Source organism: Pelobates fuscus, chromosome 1, assembly GCF_036172605.1.
Source record: "Pelobates fuscus isolate aPelFus1 chromosome 1, aPelFus1.pri, whole genome shotgun sequence".
NCBI lineage: Eukaryota > Metazoa > Chordata > Amphibia > Anura > Pelobatidae > Pelobates > Pelobates fuscus.
The window spans coordinates 295,012,640-295,028,472 of record NC_086317.1 but is presented as its reverse complement, the minus strand read 5'-3'; the positions used below and the strand labels follow the sequence as shown (position 1 = coordinate 295,028,472).

The 15,833-nt window shown below is 43.5% G+C and overlaps 1 protein-coding gene across 1 annotated transcript in view; it reads left to right on the top strand.

Moving 5' to 3' along the window:
* FRMPD4 (FERM and PDZ domain containing 4) overlaps positions 1-15,833 on the top strand; it is a 541,249-nt gene that overhangs the window by 515,618 nt on the left and 9,798 nt on the right. The window contains exons 14-16 of the mRNA XM_063457824.1: positions 5,597-5,732; positions 5,922-6,986; positions 7,233-8,486. Coding sequence (XP_063313894.1) covers positions 5,597-5,732; positions 5,922-6,986; positions 7,233-8,486 — 2,455 coding nt within the window. The remainder of the gene's footprint in view (positions 1-5,596; positions 5,733-5,921; positions 6,987-7,232; positions 8,487-15,833) is intronic.

The following is a 15,833-nucleotide window of genomic DNA, read 5'->3' as shown; positions in this document are numbered from 1 at the left end:
GGTCCTTTTGATTAGGTAGTATAGCATCTAGATCTTTATGTGTGAGAAAGGTTTCCTTGACAAATTCCGATGGGGTATCCCCTAGCGCATTCGCCGAGGGGTCCTCATCAGAATATCCAAGGAAATAATCGTCAACCCCGTCTAACGTGTGGGATGTAGACCCTCTAAGGGGTTAAAGTTAGCTTGAACGGGGCGAGTGGCAATCAATTTTTGGGACTTGGCAGGAGCCTTGCCCTTGCCCGCAGACCTACTTTCCCCTTTCCAGGGGCGTTTGCGTGTAACCTCCTAATCCGAGGGTTGAGAGTCCTCGGAATCAGAGAGTTGACGTGCAGTAGGGGTGACTTCGGCCGAAGTCTTCTCATGAAAGGCTGCTAATGCCTTGGGGATGGAATCTGCAATGGTTGAAACCAACCAGGCTCTGAATACCTGGGATATAGCGGGCTCATTATTGTCAGACATGGTATGTCTTAGAGCATTTTCCAAACAGTTAAGTATATTAATTTGAAAGAATGGAGTTGAATGGGGTTCACCCAAAATTATTTCAGAGTATAGATGGGGGTCACCCAAAATATTTGGTAGTTTAATACGTAGGCGGCACTCAATATTTAGTGGGGTTGTCCACTAAAATATACACAAGTGGGTTGTACCACTATGATAGTAAACAGTGGGGTTAACCACTTAATTTTAACCATAGACAGTGGGGTTCACCACTGAGTAGTAATAAAGTGTTGTATCACTTAATTATAGTGTATTTGTATAAGGGGATCACCCTTAACAGTAATATTGGTGTTAAAACACCTTAAGAATTGATATTAAAGTGTTGTATCACTTTAATTATAGTGAATTTGTATAAGGGGGGTCACCCTTAACAGTAATATTGGTGTTAAAACACCTTAAGAATTGATATTAAAGTGTTGTATCACTTTAATTATAGTGCATTTGTATAAGGGGGTCACCCTTAACAGTAATATTGGTGTTAAAACACCTTAAGAATTGATATTAAAGTGTTGTATCACTTTAATTATAGTGTATTTGTATAAGGGGGTCACCCTTAACAGTAATATTGGTGTTAAAAACACCTTAGGAATTGATATTAAAGACACTCAATATAATGAAGTGGCAGATAATAAAATGGTGGGGGTCACCCACAAAGCCTTGCTTTATTTAGTAACAACAATGATAATACAGCAGGTGTTGGAAAAAATCCTGAGAAGGAAATAAAAGGGGGGAAAAATCACTAAAAGAAATTAAGGTATTAGCACTTTAAGGTGCTATAAACAGAAGAGGAAAATAGTACTTACCAGATCCGAAGTCAGGCGAGTTGATCGCTGCTCTGGTGACTGGAACGCGAATAAAATGGCCGCCGTCAGCAAAAGGGCGGGAAACAATGCACTTGCTAAGTGCTGATGCGAACAGGCGGGGTAACGCGAGGGCGCGAAACTGAGAATAGTAAAAAGCAGTAATGAGTCGCAGGAGGAAAAACCTCCTGCGATTTAAAGGGGAAACCTAAATAAAGTTTAATAGGAAATTGAAAAAGTAGTTCAAGATTGAATAGAATGAAATTACATAAATAGAGCATAAATGTTTCCACAGAAAGTGTTGTTAAAGTGATAAGTGAATAAAGTGTTAAAGGTATGTGACCATTGTAATACATTTTTTAATTGAAATAGTGTATTAAAGGTTAAATGATACAGCAATATAATTGGAGTAGACTCACCTGGGAGGCAAGCAGCAAAGAAAGAGGATATGGGAGGAGTTTGATGACATCATATAATACTGTTATACTATCTGATTGGTTGAACTTTTTACATTACTGTTAACTGTTCCTTTGCTGCTGGGAGGTTCAGTAAAGAAAGATAAAGAAAATATGAAGCCTCCTGTCTTGCCATAAAATTTAGATTAATTCTGAAGCTGCATTCTTTTTTTTTTTGTGTGTGTGTTTATTATACATTATCCTCCATAGCCAGTAACCTGTGTTTATTATACATTATCCCCCATAGCCAGTAACCTGTTTTTTTATACATTATCCCCCCATAGCCAGTAACCTGTGTTTATTATACATTATACCCCATAGCCAGTAACTTGTGTTTATTACACATTATCCTCCCATAGCCAGTAACCTGAGTGTAATGTAGAGATACTGTGTGTAATACAGAGATACTGAGTGTAATACAGGGATACTGTGTGTAATATAGAGATACTGTGTGTAATACAGAGATACTGAGTGTAATACATGGATACTGTGTGTAATACAGGGATACTGTGTGTAATACAGGGATACTGTGTGTAATATAGAGATACTGAGTGTAATATAGAGATACTGAGTGTAATACAGTGAGACTGTGTGTAATACAGGGATACTGAGTGTAATATAGATATACTGTGTGTAATACAGGGATACTGTGTGTAATACAGGGATACTGTGTGTAATACAGAGATACTGTGTGTAATACAGAGATACTGAGTGTAATACAGGGATACTGTGTGTATTACAGGGATACTGTGTGTAATATAGAGATACTGTGTGTAATACAGAGATACTGAGTGTAATACAGGGATACTGTGTGTAATACAGGGATAATGTGTGTAATATAGAGATACTGTGTGTAATACAGCGATACTGAGTGTAATACAGGGATACAGTGTGTAATACAGGGATACTGTGTGTAATACAGAGATACTGAGTGTAATACAGGGATACTGTGTGTAATATAGATATACTGAGTGTAATACAGGGATACTGTGTGTAATACAGGGATACAGTGTGTAATACAGAGATACTCAGTGTAATACAGGGATACTGTGTGTAATATAGAGATACTGAGTGTAATACAGGGATACAGTGTGTAATACAGGGATACTGTGTGTAATACAGAGATACTGAGTGTAATAGAGGGATACTGTGTGTAATACAGGGATACAGTGTCTAATACAGAGGTACTGAGTGTAATACAGGGATACTGTGTGTAATATAGAGATACTGTGTGTAATACAGGGATACTGAGTATAATACAGGGATACAGTGTGTAATGCAGGGATACTGTGTGTAATACAGAGATACAGTGTGTAATACAGAGATAATGTGTGTAATACAAGGACTATTGGAAAGGGGAAGTAAATGTAATATAATAGAATTAAGGGAGGAAGACATGGAGAGGGGGGCAGTAAATGTAATATAATAGAATTAATGGAGGAAGACATGGAGAGGGACATGGCACTAAAAGACTGTGTCCACACGGGGCAGCAGCCAGCTGACCCGTGTGAGTCAGGCTGTGGCTGCCAGGAGTGGACAAGGGTGAGATATGTGGCGGGACATCGCCACTAAGTGCCATGTCCCCTGAGTATTCAGAGGTTTGGTTTTATATTTTGTGTCTCCCATATGTACTGTGATGGTTTTCCCTTGTATATGTCTTGCTATTACTGCATTGCAGAACATTTAAAAGTTGACAGTTGACAGTTAACTCCTGGAGCCGTGAATAAAAATTGTCAGTTGACTCCCAGGCTATGTGTCGTGTGGTCCTTGGGAATGGGAATTATGCTTTGTGCCCTGCCTTCTGTGTGATGAATCCTGAGTACCAGCGGAGAGCCCTTGGATTAACCCCTGCCGCTCCGCTACAAGGCTCCCATTGGCCCACGTCATTCCAGCACCCCCACACACGAACGTTTTGGGGGTGTAGGCATGACGTGGGCCAATCACTGGTGTAACAATAGTGTACATTAAAAAAAAACTAGAAATTTGACTGTGAAATAATAGCAGTCAGTTTCCTTCACACGTGTGCGTTTCAGGGCCTGCCAGGGCACAGTGTCACACCAGTGCAACTCATATCTGGTGTAACAGTAGTGTACATTTAAAAAAAATACAGGGGGCTTGTTGTCACCTTTCGGGGACCCTTGGTGTTGTACGTGGCTGGGTGGAGGAAGAGACCTTCAATGACATCAGTGAGGACAAGGAACGGGACATGGCTAGCTTGGTATCCAACCTTGTGCAAATGGGGAGTTTGCGGTTGTGCAAATGGACTGTTTGCGGTTGTTTGCGGTGCGTTAAACGGGGAGTTTGGTCTGTCACTGTGAAGCGGGCGTAACCCTTACACTACCTGATCGATACAACATCATACCTGATGTTTTAAAGCAGGTTATTCCAAACAATTTAGGAATGTTAGGTGATTTATGCCCTTTATGGATTAAAACCAGACTCTGCATCAACTATGTCATTTTCCATGGGAGTTTTGCCATGGATCCCCCTCCGGCATGCCACAGTCCAGGTGTTAGTCCCCTTGAAACAACTTTTCCATCACTATTGTGGCCAGAAAGAGTCCCTGTGGGTTTTAAAATTCGCCTGCCTATTGAAGTCTATGGCGGTTCGCCCGGTCCGCCCATTCGCGAACATTTGCGGAAATTCGCGTTCGCCATTCGCGAACCGAAAATTTTATGTTCGCGACATCACTAGTCCTCATATATATATATATATATAAAAATGCAAAAATCCCCTGCACTCACGCTTTAACCACTTCACTGCCGGTTGAATCTACCAGGGCTCCATATGATACAATTCCAAAATAGAAATGGCTGCTCTCCGGTCTATAAAAATAAAATTTTATTGAATAAAGTTTAACATAACGACCAACGTTTCATTCCCCGTTCGGGACTTTCTTCATGGTCAAAAATAACGAGACAACAACTAGTTGTATTTATATAAGTGTGTGGTTTTATGTAATTAAATAGGTCTATTTGATACCTTTTAATATTTATTTTTAAAGACCGGAGAGCAGCCATTTCTATTTTGGAATTATATATATATATATATATATATATATATATATATATATATATATATATATACGAGGACGAACAAATAAAAAGCAAAAGAAATTTCAAATATAAGAAAGTTCAAATATAAGAGTTTATGGCTTTTTGTCAGAGCCCAACAGACACATTTAACCCCTTAAGGACCAAACTTCTGGAATAAAAGGGAATCATGACATGTCACACATGTCATGTGTCCTTAAGGGGTTAAAGATTGCCCAGGACTCACAGCCAGCACATCTCGCAGCACTAAAGCATTATGCTGAGGTAGCATTTCTGGATAATTTTCACAAGAATATCAGCACTTACTTTTCTTACTTTTGCTATCCTAGTTGCCTCACACCCCTACAGTCTATCTGCTTAACTGATAACTGAAAAAGTATTTATTTTTTTTGTTAGTGTTTGGTTATTGAACTTATTTGTATATATATATATATATATATATATATATATATATATATATATATGTATATGTATATGTTATAACACACCTCTGTTTTTATAATTTCTGGCACTACCTTTTTCCGGTTTGATTTATCCCTGTTGTTTATAAGGCTTAGAGGGAGCCTTATGTTTTAAGGTGTGTTGCCTACTCTAAATTTTATATATATCTTTTAGTTTGGTGTATTAGCGCTGATTCTTTTTTTTATCCTTTTGTCTATCTCATTAACATATAATATTTATCATATAGAGTACATTTTAAAATAATAATTTTTTACATCAAACGTGTGTTGATCAAAAATATGTAAAGTAATGCACTTAAAACACGTTCTGCTTTTCTAATTTTTAACAGCCTATAATTCTACTCATGGAGTCATCGGATGCCATGAATCTTGCCTGTTTAACAGCAGGCTATTATCGATTACTAGTGGATTCCAGACGATCAATATTTAATGTAGCTAACAAATATACAGCAAATCGAGAAACAGGTATTTTTTTTCATCTATGTTGGATTTTACAGATAAAATTATATATGAATATATAGAAACAAAATGAAGCACTTGTTTTAGAATTAGTATGGTTATATAATACTTAATATTTTATTCAGTTGTTATATTCAGTTCAAATGAGTTTACAGCAATTGTCAGTAATGTATTATTTTTTAATTTATATTATAGTAAATGAACTCCGAGTCAAGCATAGTTACCATGAATGTGACTGGAATTATTTACCAAAATCAACGATTTTTGCTTTTGAGGAAACTCAAGAAGCTCCCAACATGTTTACAGATTTGAAGCAGAGAAACACAGATGTTTTGGAAAGTCCACTGTGTCACAAAGACCATCGGAATCTGTACATAGAGACTACATTTAATTCAGGTGAACTTGATCAGCAGTTAACCAAACAGTGTGAGCACTTAGATCTTGAAAACAGCCTTAGTGTAAACCAGCCATCAATATTATCGATCTCAGGACTGGAACACACTATGACAGCAGAGGATTCTCCTAGGAGTGCAAAAGTCTCTTTCATATTTGGAGATCACACCTTGGATGCCATAAATCCTCAGACTCTTGGCTACGAAAGATTGCTGGATGAAAGTCCTGAAATGATAGATAAACAAAACGTAATATTTTTAAATAATGCCAATGATATTAAAGACTTGGATTTGTCTTCAGATAGTGAAAGCATCCATTTTGCTGCTAATGCGGTTTATGCAAATATATCTAGTGATGGCAAAATATTTGGCGCCACAGAATGTATAGAGGAGCCCTTGTTACATGATATCTGTTATTCTGAAAACACGGATGATGTTGAGGACGAAGATGATGCCAGTTGTGAGGAAGATGCTGTAGTTTCAGAGGACAGTAGAACTGATATCCTGAGCATGTCAGGATCCAGTGATGACATCATAGATCTGACTTCACTTCCACCACCTGAAGGGGATGATAATGAAGATGATTTTTTGCTGCATTCATTGAACATGGCTATTGCTGCCCCTCCTCCTGGCTTCAGAGATAGTTCTGATGAAGAGGACTGCCAGAATCAGTCTGTGACTTTTAAAGGAGCTGCTGGAGTGACAACCAACATGTCAAATGATGATATCCCTGTTTCGCTTATTGATGCTGTTCCAACAAACACGGATGATAAGTCTGAAACAATATTAGAAGAAACTGTTGTTTCCAACCTCCAAGCCTTGCAAGACTTGACTGTTTCCGAGCAAAGCCATACAGATGACACATCAGGTTATTTTACCATTGTAACCTTTATTCATTAGCCTAGAATACCTACCATTCCATCCATTTTAATCATCACATATATTTATTTATTTTTGTAATTTGCCATGAGTCATGTAAAATCCATCCATCCATTTTTTTTTTTTTATTGGATCTACCATTTATTGCATTTTTATTATAGGCAAAATTAAGAAAATTAGAAATGTATATAAGTGCATTTGCCATTAATATGCTCCTCTTTCTTGTGGCATACAGGTGTAACAATCTTAAGAGCATATAGTCCTGAGTCATCATCTGATTCTGGTAATGAAACAAACTCCTCAGAAATGACTGAGAGTTCTGAACTAGCTACAGCACAGAAGCATACAGAAAATTCAACACGTACAATTTTGTCTAACGAAGCTTACCAATCTCTAGCTGAGGAGCAAACTGAGTTTTCTGTTGTCAAGAATCAAAGTGCAAATATGCCTACCAAACCAACACCTTCCTTAATGAGTCGACAAGCTGGAGAGATACAATCAAAAGCTGTGCCTTCAAAACAGATCCTTCATTCTGATGATATTGAAATGGAACCGGAGACAATGGAAACAAAATCTGTCACAGATTATTTTAATAAAATGCACATGGGTACCTTAGTATACTCATGTAAGAGAAAAAATAAATTAGCAGATGTTGATATAAAAACCCATTTTGATGTCAACGTTACCGTTAAAAAACATGGGAACAAACGAGCAGAAAATGACAGTGAATTGAAAACTAAATTTGAAACACTTCCTTCAAAGGATTGTCAACATCTAGGCAGTTTCAACTTGGAAAGAACTGTTTTTCGGAAAGACAATCAAAGGTGGTACAACACTTCTGAAAAAGGAACAATTGATAAGTTACCAACAGATACAGTGTATGTTAAGACACTGCCAAGATTCTCTGGCGTTGGAAAATTAGAGACAGATTCCAAGGAAGATATAAATGCAGAAATCCTGTCTGGTCTTAAGCAAGATGACATTTTTAGCTCAAGTTCAAATTTTATTTCTTCTAAAGAACTTGGTGACTCTGAAACTGTTGATGCACCTGCAGATAACATGTCTAAACTTGTAGACTCTGAGCAAAGTGTGGCTAGGGTTTGTGAGTACCATGTAGCCAAGAACATGTCACCTTTTCATAGTGAGGGACATTTTTCTCTTCAAAGTTCTCAGTGTTCATCCGTGGATGCAGGTTGCAGTACAGGTAGCAGTTCATGTGCAACCCCGGTTGAATCTCCTCTCTGTACCTCGGACTCTAAGCATATTCTCTCTGATATTTCTGGAAAGGGTAGTGGCTATATTACTACAGATGAAAGACAAACCATGCTTCCCAATCATGGGACATCATACACAGAATTACATCAACAATCTGAAACTTCCTGTCACAAAATGAATGTTTCTGTTATGCAAACACCAATAAATGCAGAACCCCTGTTTGGCACTTTGAGAGATGGATGCCATCGAATTTCCAAAATTAAAGAAACCACAGGTACATCACTAATTGCATTTCTCCCTAAACTGCTTAGTTGTAAATTTGGTAGGCTAAGTTGTATAAAATCAGAACATCAACATTAATTAATTGCAGCTTACAAGGTTATCACTTATGCTCTAGATGTTCTTTCACAATTTATTAAAATAAATTAGAGCAATTTCAATTAGTTTGAAAAGTATTCCTTGTATGTACTATCTTTTTACATTTGTAAAACCACTTCTATTTGATATGTACTATTAGAATGACTTTTAAATTCACCTAAAATTGTAAATGGCCAAAGACAATCCATAGTCAATTCTAAACTATACAAATTAACAGTAAAGCCGGACTTATGTACCTTTTTTGTTTTAGACTGAACAAAATATTTGACGCTAAATTGTAAATGTACTTATCTGACCAGAAATTGCTCAAATAATTAATTGACCTTTGCAATTAATCTGAATTATTTATTAAAAGTAGGTCTAATAAAATCAGGATTTTGTACTGTTGGTATCTGTCAGAGGAACTGCTAAGTAGCATAAAATAAGCACATTTTCAGTCACTTCCTAGTTTAGTAAAAAACAAAAGAATTAAAAATGGAAAAACACATTGCTTACAATTCCATTCAATTTATTGTGTAAACCAGGCTTCCCCAAACTCCGGCCTCCAGATGTTGCTGAACCACAACTCTTATGATTCTAGGAATAAAATAGATAGGCTGTAGTTCAACAACATCTGGAGGGCCGGAGTTTGGGGAAGCCTGGTGTGAACCATTCAAAAGAAATGCTTACTTAACGCGGTTCTGTCACCCCCCTGCAAAATGTGTATTTCATAAAGATGCAATCTTTATGAAATACTCATACTGACTGAAATTCCAACCCAGTGAAATGATATACAAATCGTTCTCAATGTATTGAGTTTATTAATGTGGGATTGCGGTTCAGGTGCATATACTACATCCCCATAATCAATTATTGGCATCAGCATTTGCTGATTTGGTAACATCTACCATTTCAGCTGGAAGGCTGTTCCATGCATCCACTACCCTCTCAGTAAAGTAATACTTTCTGATATTATTTTTAAACCTTTGCCCCTCTAATTTAAGACTATGTCCTCTTGTTGTGGTAGTTTTTCTTCTTTAAAATATAGTTCCCTCATTTACTGTGTTGGTTCCCTTTATGCATTTAAATGTTTCTATCATATCCCCCCTGTCTCGTCTTTCCTCCAAGCTATACATGTTAAGTTCCTTTAACCTTTCCTTGTAAGTTTTATTGTGTAATCCATGAACTAGTTTTGAAGCCCTTCTCTGAACTCTCTCCAAAGTATCAATATCCTTCTTAAGATACAATCTCCAGTATTGCATGCAATACTCCAAGTGAGGCCTCACCAGTGCTCTGTACAATGGCATGAGCACTTCCCTCTTTCTACTGCTAATACCTCTCCCTATACAACCAAGCATTCTGCTAGCATTTCCTGCTGCTCTATTACATTGTCTGCCTACCTTTAAGTCATCAGAAATAATGATCCCTAAATCCCTTTCCTCAGATGTTGAGGTTAGGACTCTATCAAGTATTTTATACTCTGCCCCATGGGTTTTTACATCCAAAACGCATTATCTTTCACTTATTCACATTAAATGTCAGTTTCCAAAGCTCTGACCATTTTTCTAGTTTACCTACATCATTTGCCATTTCTCTTATCCCTCCTGGAACATCAACCCTGTTACATAACTTTCATCAGAAAAAAGACATACCTTACCATCAAGACCTTCTGCAATATCACTAATAAAAATATTAAAGAGAATGGGTCCAAGTACAAATCCCTGAGGTACCCCACTGGTAACAAGACCATTCTTCGAATATGCTCCATTGACTACAACCATCTGTTGCCTGTCACTCAGCCACAGCCTTACCCATTCAACAATATTGGAATCCAAACTTAAATATTGCAGTTTATTGATAAGCCCTCTGCAACAATGTCAAAAGCCTTACTGAAATCTAGGTAAGCAATGTCTACTGCACCACCCTGATCTATTATTTTTAGTTACCCAATCAAAAAAATCATGACATGCGCACAGTCGATTATTCGGCAGGTGCGCTGTTTACCCCAACCCCCAATAACTTACAGACACCGTATTTCTGTTGGAATATAAAAGTCCACAGCTTTATTTATTATTATAAACAAGGTAACAAATTGGGGTCATTGCCACATAATGTAAATTTACCCCCACCCCCCACCGTACATAAATTACCCCCGGCAATGACCCCGCCCAATAACAATAAATAACATTATAAATAACAAATAACACATAACACATGACCTACCAAAGAGGCCCCATATCCATAACTTTTTTAACTGTAGGGGTGCACCGAGACCCCCCTACACCACCTGGTTCGGAGCCACCGATGAGCTCGAACCCACAAACCATTTCACACTCCAGTCTAATCCAGCCTAACCAATTTATACTCCTCCTACCTTCCAATTACCCAAGCCCTATCCCGCCATAGCAAGAGACTTGAACCCTTAATGTCTCGAGCGACCCCCACCACACATAAATAGGGCTTTGGCAATGCCTTCCTGGAAACCTAAATTTAATAGATCACACCCAACCTCAGACAGGTGCACACCATCCCGCCTAAAATATCCGGGCAACCCGCCGTCCAATTCAAAGTGCCTCACTGGGACCCCCCCTATCCTCCTAATAAAGACAGACATGGCCTTATTTACTTTACCTCGGCAACGTGCCACAGCCGCCGGGTCCCTGGCATGCCTCCAGTTCAACCGCGGCACCATCTCAGACCACACTATTGCAACTCCAGGGACCAGTTCCCGTACCCTATCCAGGTCCCTCTTCATTCTCCTGACCAACACCTTCTGGGGGACCAAACCTAAGTCATTGCCCCCACCGTGAATTAAAAGTATATCCGGGGCAAACCCCCTTGACAACATCCCGAAAATCTCCCCACTTATGCTCTGCCAGCTGAAACCCCGAAAACCAAACCACCGAAGGTCCACTGTGTCCAGAAGAAAACCCAGTTGTGTGCCTTGTCTCCGAACTGCGGCCCTCTTCTCCGCCCAGTAGACAAACGAGTGACCCACCAGCCAAGCGACCAAGCCTGAAAGGAAACAAATTCAGTTAACCGGCAGAGCACCCATTTCCCACATCCACAACATTCCATTCACACCAACTTTTCCGGCCTTACATATGCACGGAACCTGATGGATTCCCATCTCCCAATCTGCTTTATCCGCTCCTCCCCTAGCCCGAGACGCGCCGCCCCAGTCGCAGCCCCGATACGGAAGGAGTGCGTACCAAATTGTCCGGGCTGCAAGCCCAATCTCGTTAACCCCATGCGGAAGACTCGCAAGAACTGAAAGCGCGACAGCGCTCTCCCATCCTCGTGAATCAAGAAGCAACCACCAACCTTCGGGCGAATCTGCAAAAACATGTCCCCACACACCACCGGGCACACCGGGGACCCTGGTAGCGAGGATAGGACAATTTTCATACCCTTTCCGAAGACGTCCGTCTTCGAGCGCCGGAGCCAAATCACGACCTTGTCCTGTTCGATAACCACATCCTCATGCCGGAGACCCGTTGCCCCCGACCTATTGGCGCTCACCAATTCGCCAATACGAAAAGCCCCAAAGAAAGCCCATACGAAAGCCACAGAGAACAAAGTTACCTCAAATGCCGAACTGCACACTTCGTTCAACAACCCCACCAACCCTTGAAGGGTGGCATAGGACACCGGCCTCCTCGTATCCACAGACCTCCTGCCCTTCTTGAATCCCTTCAACGTTTGCTTCACCAAAAAATGTTTTGTCAAGTCTTCCCACCCGTTAAACTTGAACAGGAAAGCTAAAGCAGACATGTAGCGCTCCACCCTAGAAGGGGACGACCCACCTGCCACCAACCTGCAAAGAAGCCACAACAGCGTATCAAACCTACCGGCTGCGGAATCGCCTGCTCCCGCCTGGGACATCATCTCCTCCCATTCACTCCAAACCTTTGTATAAGCGGCCCAAGTCCCCGGTGCCAGCGAGCTCCTTATGTATCGCCCAAGCACAACGTCCCGAGCCGCCACATCTCCTCCGGGCACGCCTGCCCTTTCGCTTGCGCGTCCGGTGCTGCTTCCCGGAACCGCTCCCACTGCGAACGAGACAGAGCGTCAGCGACCACATTCAGCAGACCCGGCACGTGCCGCGCCCTGAAGACAATGTTCCAAGACATACACAAGAGCACTAGCTGCCGCAACAACCTTACCACAGGAAGGGACGATGCCGATAGACTATTAATTACCTGTACCACTGCCATATTATCAGAGTGGAAGATAACTTTCTTGTCCTTGAGCTCCCTGCCCCAGAGCGATACCGCTACCACTACTGGAAAAAGCTCCAAAAAGGCAAGGTTCCTAATCAAGGGGCTCTCGGACCAAGCCTTAGGCCAAACCTCGGCACACCACTTGCCCCCAAGGTAAGCCCCAAAGCCAACGCTCCCCGAGGCGTCCGTAAACAGCCCGGCGTCGCCAGATGCCTTCATCGCATCCCTGAAAAACACCCGCCCGTTAAATTTAGTGAGGAAGCGGTCCCATATGTCCAAGTCCTCTCTCATGCCTACAGACACCCTGATGTAATGACTTGGTAGTCGAACACCACAGGTAGCCCTAGCCAGCAATCTACAAAAAACCCTACCCATAGGGATCACCTTACAGGCGAAGTTAAGGCTGCCGAGCAAGGACTGCAGTCCCCGAAGCGTAACTTTCCTAGCGCCCTTTATCGCGTTCACCTGCTGGCGGAGCACCCTCAACTTCTCCTCCGGCAGCCTACATTCCCCCACGACCGAGTCGATTTCCAGCCCTAGAAAACTCAGGCACTCGGTCGGGCCCACTGTCTTGTCTTCAGCCAGAGGAATCCCAAACTGTTGCGCTACCCTCTGGAAAACCCGCAGTATCTGGGCACATCTGTCGGACCCAGCCGGGCCCACACACAGAAAGTCGTCCAGGTAATGGACCACCATACCCCCGCCCGTTTCCTTACGCACTACCCACTCCAAGAACGTGCTAAACTTTTCAAAATACGCACATGAAATGGAGCAACCCATGGGTAGGCACAGGTCCACGAAAAACTGACCCTCAAAAAGGCACCCCAACAAATGGTGACAGTCTGGGTGGATAGGAAGGAGCCGGAATGCTGCTTCCACATCCACCTTCGCCATCAAAGCCCCTCGCCCTGCTCTCCGAACCAACTCGACAGCATGGTCGAATGATGCATACGATACGGAGCACAGGGCCTCATCGATGTCATCATTTACTGACGCCCCTTTCGGGAATGATAAATGATGGATCAACCTAAACTTACCCACCTCCTTCTTGGGGACTACCCCTAGCGGGGACACCCTCAAGTCAGGCAACGGCGGAGCCTCGAACGGCCCTGCCATCCTACCCAGTTGCACCTCCCTCAGCAACTTGTCCCGCACAACTCCCGGGTGCTCCCCCACCGACTTGAGGTTACTGCATAACCTCCCCACATCCCTACTCTGAAACGGTATTGAAAAACCCTCCGTAAAGCCTTGCCATAAGAATTCGGCGTCCTGATGGTTACCGTACTGTTTTAGCCACGGTAGCATCTCGCCTATTTTCACCGGGGTTGCCCCCCGCGGCAGCGGAGGGGGCCGACGCTCCATTGGCTCCCACTCCTGGTGCAGACTTACCTCGCTTAAAACACCGACTGGCTCCATGGGCCCCCCCACAACCGGAGCACTCGTGCTTAAACCTGCACGACGTTCCCCACTTGCATTGGCCCTCGTTAAAGAGCCAACAGAAGCCTTTCTTTTGCCCGGCCGATGCAGGTCCCCCAGGGGCCGCACCGGCCGTCCCGTGAAAGGGCGCAGCCTTCTGCGCCATCATGAGCCGCATCCAGAGGGGAAGGTCCATTTGATCCCACCGCATGCTGGGATTCGCCGCTAACCTCTGGCGAAATTGTTCGTCGTACCGCCACCAGGCGACCCCACCATAAGTCCGGTACGCTTCCCCAATCCCGTCTAGGTAGCAAAACAGTTGGGAGCATTTATCCGGCGACTTTTCCCCTATCACGCTGGCCAGGATACAAAAAGCCCTTAGCCAGTTCCCAAACGTTTTGGGAATCTTCCGATACCTACGCTTTTTCTCCTCCTCTTCCTTCTTCGCGTCCTTCTTGTCCTCCTCCTTCATGTCTAAGAACTCCTCCAACGGGAGTAGGGAAAAAACCTCCACAAACTCACCCTTCCAAATTTTTTCCTTTATGTCCATTTTTAGATGACAACCTAATGGGCCCGAGAAAGACACGTGCACGTTTTGCCGCGCAGCGTCGGTAATTTCGCCCCCAATACCAACCTTCTCCCCTGACTCCTTAGTAGCTTCAGACGCAGATAACCCCACCTCGCTATCCTGTGCTGGACCCACGGCCCTACCCGGTGACCCTTGGCCCTTCACACACGTCCACACTCTCCCAAACTGAGGTGAAGCCATTTCCCCACCCGCCCATGAGTCTAAGAAAGATTTTAAACAATTCAATAGTGTTCCTGCGTGTGGTGCAACAGTTGACTCACCGCCTGAGCCCGAAGCCGCAGAAGGCCGTGGGTTCGTTTCCCTTCCGTCCGCCATGCTTGGCTCCGGAGCATCCAATTGGCGCCGACTCCTGTCAGCCTGGCCCTGCCTCAGGACCGCGGGTGTAGTGCTGCGAGACCTGCAAGGAGAACGACACCTGGGTAGTGTGTCCACATGATCACATACCCGCCCAACCTCCTTATGCTCCTGCCTGTAGTTCCGCACCATGTCCCGCCTCCCTGCCTGGCCCTCCCGGCCGTAAGCGCTGCGCCGCTGACCTGGCGAGCTCCTGCCTGATGACCCAGACGCACTGCGCCGCTGCCTCCTCCTCCGTTCCCCTGAAACTGATCTCCTCCTGCTATGCCTGCTTGTTGACCTGCTCCTCTCTCTGCCCCTCCACCCGTCAGCCCGCCTCCTGTCATGCCTGGCACTGACGCCGCGCTGCTCCCTGCTGCGATGCGGCCTAGGGCTGTGCGAGAGACCCCGCCGTCCCTGGGAGCCGCCCCTGTGGCCCTCCCGCTCTCTCCCAGCCCGTCCCGTCTCCATGCCCTGGGCTGATTCCTGGGAGCTATCCCGACCCGCTGAGCCTGGCCCCTTTTGGGCCGCCTTGTGAACTGGGGATTCCACCTGCCTGTCCTGGCGTCTCCGGTCCGCTAAAGCCGCGGGCCCTGCCTGCCCCAAGGTACCTGGCTGGGCGGACCCGCCGTCTGTGTCCCCCGTGCTGCACCTGGCCCCACTAGAGGCCGCCCCCGTTGTGTCCCCTTGTACAGGGGCTCCC